Source organism: Emys orbicularis, chromosome 2 (assembly GCF_028017835.1).
Source record: "Emys orbicularis isolate rEmyOrb1 chromosome 2, rEmyOrb1.hap1, whole genome shotgun sequence".
Lineage (NCBI taxonomy): Eukaryota > Metazoa > Chordata > Testudines > Emydidae > Emys > Emys orbicularis.
The window spans coordinates 48,860,464-48,866,463 of NC_088684.1; the positions used below are offsets into that span (position 1 = coordinate 48,860,464).

Below are 6,000 nucleotides of genomic sequence, written 5' to 3' on the forward strand. Positions count from 1 at the left end.
AGAAAGACAGACCACTGACACCCGCAAAATATGCCCCTCCTCCCAAGTAAAAATATCCCTGAGAAAAATCAGCCAACAAATGAAAATATCCCACACAGGCTTTTTACCCCAAGAAGAGAGGCAAGTCAGAACCACTAGGGACTCCACTATTGCTATCTTACATAGAACACATTAATACTACAGTGCTGGGCAGCAGCAGAAACCCCTAAAATAGATTACAGATAAAGCACTGAATTAGAAGTCTGTGAGAGAGTTAGTACAGGCAGGAGATTGGGATGGTGGATGCACAATTTTAGGAAGAAAATACCAAGAGCTGGCTATAAAGAGAATTTGGTTGTTTTTAAGTAATTGAGGGAACCTCTGTCCTGTGTTTCGGTTGGTGCCTGTTAGAATGCTTAAAAGATAAGGTGTATCTTCTGTTTCTCTACTGTTTGACCTGCCACTTTAGCCTGTTAGCCTGTGACTTGTCGCCCCCTCCAGGAGTCTGTCTGCACTGCACTGTAAGCCCAGGGTTAGTAGAACTTGAGGTGTCAGACCTTGGCTTTGTTAACCTAGGGCTTGAGGGTCTGTACTGATTTATAACCCCAGGCTAGGAATTGTTGAGCCCTGGGTACCAACCTGTGTGGGCTGGAGTCCACTGCCCATATTCCAGCCTTCCTAGCACCCTCCCAAAATGTGGCCACTCTGGCCCTTTGTGGGAAAACTTGACTGTTCAGAGGACAAAGAATGTCAGCCCATGGGATTATTGCGGGATACTTGTGGCAGACTCCGAGATCATGAGTCCAGTGTGGCTGCATCCACGTAGCAAAGCAGTACGGTTGGCTTGAACCCTGAGTCCTGGCTTGACACAGGTTTGGACCCTCACCCATATGGGTTCTTGGGACCCTAGAACCAAGCCCTGGGTTAGAACGATTTGTGTGTAGACAGAAGGTGGGTTAGGCTTAAGCCTGAGTTTGAACCCTGGATTTATATTGCAGTGTACACATACCCTAGCTGGCTATTTGGTTTAACTTTGTGTGCAGATGCTAAGACCTGCAGGAGAGAAGGTACTTAGCAATTGCTGAGTTGTCTCTCTCACCCTCACCACTCCAGCTTTGAGAGAAGAGCTGAGTAGACTTGTGATCATTCTTGTTGTTATGCTGTCCTCATTCTGGATAAATCTCCCTGTTACTGCCTCCTGGCTCTTGTCCATTTAAGAGACCAAGCACAGGAAACTGATTGAATTCCCCTTAGTGCAGAAACCAAACAGAGAGACAGGATGTAGACAAAAAACAGGATGTAGAGAAGCTGAAATGCAGAATGTGACCATGTTTTTGTGGATTGGTGTGACAAACAAGAATTTATGTAGTAGTTTGACAAAGTTAAATTACATGCCCATGTAACTTACTGTGTGGGGGTCCCTATCATATGTTTATAATCAGTAGGAAGAAGTATATCATTCAGTACTGCACGTTTGATACATGGCATCTTAGGTTTTTCCCTTTGAGTTGCTTTTTATTAATTCAAGCTCATGGAAGGGTTCATTATGTGAAAAAGTTATAGTTAAGTCAGCAAACATCACTGACATCAAATAAGCCAAATTTGTACTTGCAGCTATGGAGTTCAGTTTTGAAATTTGGGCCTTATCAAAGAAAAATAAGAATGAGGAGAATTATATACTCTTTTAAAAAGGAAGCCTGGCAAATATGAAGTGACTTTTTGATGGAAGTAAGACTGAGGCGGGCAGCAGGCCTAGTGGTTAGAACAGGGGACTGGAGTAGAACATCCTGGTTCTATTCCCAAGCCTGCTGCTGACTTGCTGTGCGATCTTAGGCAAGCTAACCCTTTCTACCTATTTCCCCATTTTATAAAGTGATGTTTGCCCTTCGGAGGAAAGGTGCATACAGTGGCCGCCTCTTAATAGCAATCCAGATCTTAACAATTTCTGGTTAATAGCAACATTTGGCTGAGAACCAATCCCGTCCCATTGGCGTTAATAGGATTTGGTTATTGACCACAGGGATGCCTCTTATTAAGAACTTTTTGACATGCCTTCCCTGGCTGCAGCCCCACAAACATGCCTGCAGCTGGGAGGGGAGGTTGCAAGCAGGGAGGTAGTGGGGAGGAGGGGTGCAGCCCTCTTGCTGGGGCTTTCCATGAGGAGCAGGGGCCCACAGGGCTGCACTCTGCCTCTCTGTGCTCTCCAGCCTGCACCCAGGCATGGCAGTGGGACCCTGGGCTCAGCAATTCCTTCCCAGGCTGGAGCCTCCCAAACCTTGTGGTTGCTGCCCTGCCCTCAGCCTCCCCTCCCAGCCACAGGCAGGTGTGCAGGGCTGCAGGGAGAGGTAGCATGCATGTCTTGGTGCTTCCGACCCTGGCTGCAGGCCAGCCAGCAGGTTTGTGGGGCTCCAGCCAGAGAAGCAAGTCCCAGCACTCCTTGCCCTGGCTGCAGCCCTGCAAACTTGCCTTCCATTTATTGGCAACCTTTGGATAAGAGAGACTTTTTGCTGGGAACCAAGAGGTTACTAATAAGTAGAATCTACTGTAATTTGTTGAATGTCATCATTATTCTCATCCCTGTAGGATACTTGGAGAAAACACTTTCTGCCCGGAAAGCTTATGTTGTAAAGTCTATGGCCCAAATAGACACAGTGCAGACAGCACAGACCTTGAGTGTTTGAACCAATGAAAATCCTCTCTTACAAGAGGAAAGGGGTTTTTTTGTTTCCCTTTTCTAAAAATACAGATTTCCATCAGTACTTTCTTTGATATTGTCAAAATTTTCTCCCCTCCTTCTCAGGCCTCAGCTGCACCAGTGTTACCTATGTGCAACTCACACACATGGCTCCTGGAGCAGAGGAGACAGTGTTACTGAAATGAGCGAGAAGCTCCTTTCTTCTCTTGCACATGCTGAATTTGAGATAGGCCCACCTGGAGAGCATTGCAGCAATAGAGGCATAGGGAGAGGAGCCACTGATACTGGCTGTAAACTCCTCCTTTCCCTGTACTCCGGTGGCAAAATTAATTTCCATATCAATGAAAATTAACTGAGATAGCTGCAGAATTTGGGTCTGTTGGGCACCAGAGTACGCAGGGCCCAGCACAGCAAGTGAAAACTTTACATTTGTTCCAGTGTCAATGGTTCGCTCCTCTTTGAGCCCAAAATATAGCTGCATTAAGTAGTTTGAAAGTGTAAATGTTTCAGCAAGTCACAATATATAGTGCTCTGGATTGTACGCCATGCTCACTACAGTTCTCATTTAAAGCAAGAAAGAATGTTTCAAGCCAGTGCACAATTGCTTTTTGTCTAAAATCAGTATAATGAGGCAAAAATATCTTTCCCTCTTCTGTCACTTTATATAGCTGATCCAAACTTCTACAGCAAAAACTTGCTGCTTTTGGGGAAGACGTACTTGAAGTTAAACAACAAAAAGATGGCCCTCTTGTGGCTAACAAAAACCAGGGATTATCCGGCACATACAGAGGAGGATAAACAGGTAGGAAAAATAATAAGAACTGTCATAATGTAAGTATGTGGAAACCAACATGCATGGCACTTTGGTGGCTGAACATCTGTAAAAATAATTTGACTAAATTGTACTTCTGGAACTACTTTTGGATCGCATCCAGGCACCAACAAATAGTAATGCGTTAATAATTTCTCTGAATCTTTGCCTCTCGGACCAGTAATCTATTAAAACAAAAAAATGAGATTTTAGGGTATTAACTCTTGTCTAATCTTACTGCTCCTATTATAAATACCCAAGTTTTTGTTGGAGTTAAAGAGACGCTAAGATTCAAGAGTTTCTGTCAGAGAATGTACTACCACTAGGTATAGATAAGAGTTGTATGTTCAGCTGCTAAAGATAACAGGATTATCTCCTCAGGGCTCCAGGCAGTGTCTTATCTAGCAAACTCGTCTTTAAAGATACACATATCCTTGCCACCCCGCCCCCCACAACTACTGAGAACTGTAAAGCTACATTCACTTAACTGTACAAACAGGATTCGTCACAGAACAACCTAGTAGTAGGGCACTTTGAACAGGGAGCCTCTTGCAGAAATCTAATTTACAAGCAAAGAACAAACTTCCTTTTCTGCTGGAGGCTCTCAGAGTCTCTGATCTATTATGAGTCTTGTTTAGCACTTAGCCTGGTGTCTGCAGGGAGAGCCTACTGTGACTAGATAAGCTTATTTGTCTCTCTCCTGAGTCATGGCACTCAGGACCTGTTGCTTTTGCATATCATCTGAGGAAGCACTGACATTTCAGTAGCATTTTGAAAGTATGGACTGAACCCCAGGAATGTTGGGAGATTTTCAGCATTGAAGTGGATTCCTGTCCAGCCCATGAAGTTACTTTGAGTTTCATGGGTTCTGCTTAATTGTTAAGGGCTATAGAGGCCCTGGAGCAAAATATGCACTTCCATTGTAAAGGGATCACTGTCTACTTGTATGGGGTTAGCATGAGGAGGACAAAGATGTACCCTGTTAGTTCTGAACAATGGGAATGTTGGATAGGAAAGTCAGGACTGGATCCCAGTTAAAAACTTGAATGAATCAGTTTCAAGTGGCTATATCAAGATGAGAATTAAACACACACAACAATGTGGCCTTCATTCTCATTGAGGGCTGTAGGGTGTGTAACCTCACACACACTCAGAAGTTAAAAATTGTGAACAGTTTATTCCACAGTGTGCAACAAATTGCCACATGGCCGTGTGTATGCTGCACGCAACTACTAGTGTAAATCCAGCTTCTTATAGCCAGGATTACTAAAGTACTGAATGATGGAGTGGCAGGCCACGAGTCTCAGAAACACTGCTGACCTCACAAACTTGCCCATTAGCTGCTTGTTGGCTCTGAAACATCTGACTTAGTTGTTGTCAGTTATGGGATAACAGATCCACCTGGTGCTGCTTTATTATGGCAGTTCCTATAAGTAAGTGCTAATTGTTTCTGCTATTGTATATTTGACTTAAATACAATGAAGAGAGTTAGTGTGTATAGTAAATGAATGTTTAGAGAGGAAGTACTGCAGTTAAGGGACGAGGCTGAGAATCAGCAGAGGTCGAAGTTCCATTCATGGTTGTGCTATGAGGGTCCTGTATAATACTGGGTAAATCACTCAACTTCTATATCCTGGTTTCTACATCTTTAAGATAACACTTGTCTTACAGGGAATTGTGAGGCACTTGGATAGTATGGGCATAAGTGCTATAGAAAAGCTTGTAAATAATACCAGTTTTGTTCATCACTTTTTTTTTTAATTTTAGGTACAGAAAGAAGCTGTGGAACTGCTCAAGTCTATATGAAGAGAACTAAACTATTAAGAAGAAACTACATTAAATGTGACTAAAGCACAGGACAAAATACCTAGAGCTTGTTCTACTGTGGCTGTTATTAAAATTAAACTTGTCACCTTACCACTGTATATCTTTAGTAAAAAAACTGCTGTCAACTACTAGATATACATGATGTAAACTGTAGAATAAAGTGATTTCTATAGAAAGATATACTGAACAGCAAGAGTTCTCAAAGTGTGCTCTGCAGAATGACACATTGTTCTCAAAAACAACGAGGAGTTTGGTGGCACCTTAAAGACTAACAGATTTATTTGGACATAAGCTTTCGTAGGTAAAAAACCCACCTTGTCAGATGTTTTTGTGGATACAGACTAACATGGCTACCCCCTGATACTTGACACATGTTCTCAGAATATAGTGGAGAAATCTCATTTAATATGTGGCTAGGTGCTGCATGGACAGAAGTAGATGGTATCTCTGCCCTGATCCCGCAAGCTGATGCATGTGGGCGCACAGGCCTAAGAAAATCTACAGTATATGAAGTCTGGAAAAGAAACAGATATAAAATGTGTTTAAAATTAAGTAAATACTAATTTTCCCACAGCTCTGTCATCATACACTAGCTGACATGTATGCAGCCCTCTCAAAGGGAGGGGAAGGAAGAAACTAATAGCCTTACATACTTCAGTTCAGGAAGGACATTTCAAGGCATGGTGTG

At 43.0% G+C, this 6,000-nt stretch overlaps 1 protein-coding gene across 1 annotated transcript in view; it reads left to right on the top strand.

The window, feature by feature from the left end:
- RMDN1 (regulator of microtubule dynamics 1) overlaps window positions 1-5,402 on the top strand; it is a 38,360-nt gene extending 32,958 nt beyond the window's left edge. Inside the window, 2 exon segments of the mRNA XM_065399130.1 lie at window positions 3,343-3,476; window positions 5,253-5,402. Coding sequence (XP_065255202.1) covers window positions 3,343-3,476; window positions 5,253-5,291 — 173 coding nt within the window. The 3' untranslated portion in view covers window positions 5,292-5,402.
- Window positions 5,403-6,000: the final 598 nt, after the last annotated feature.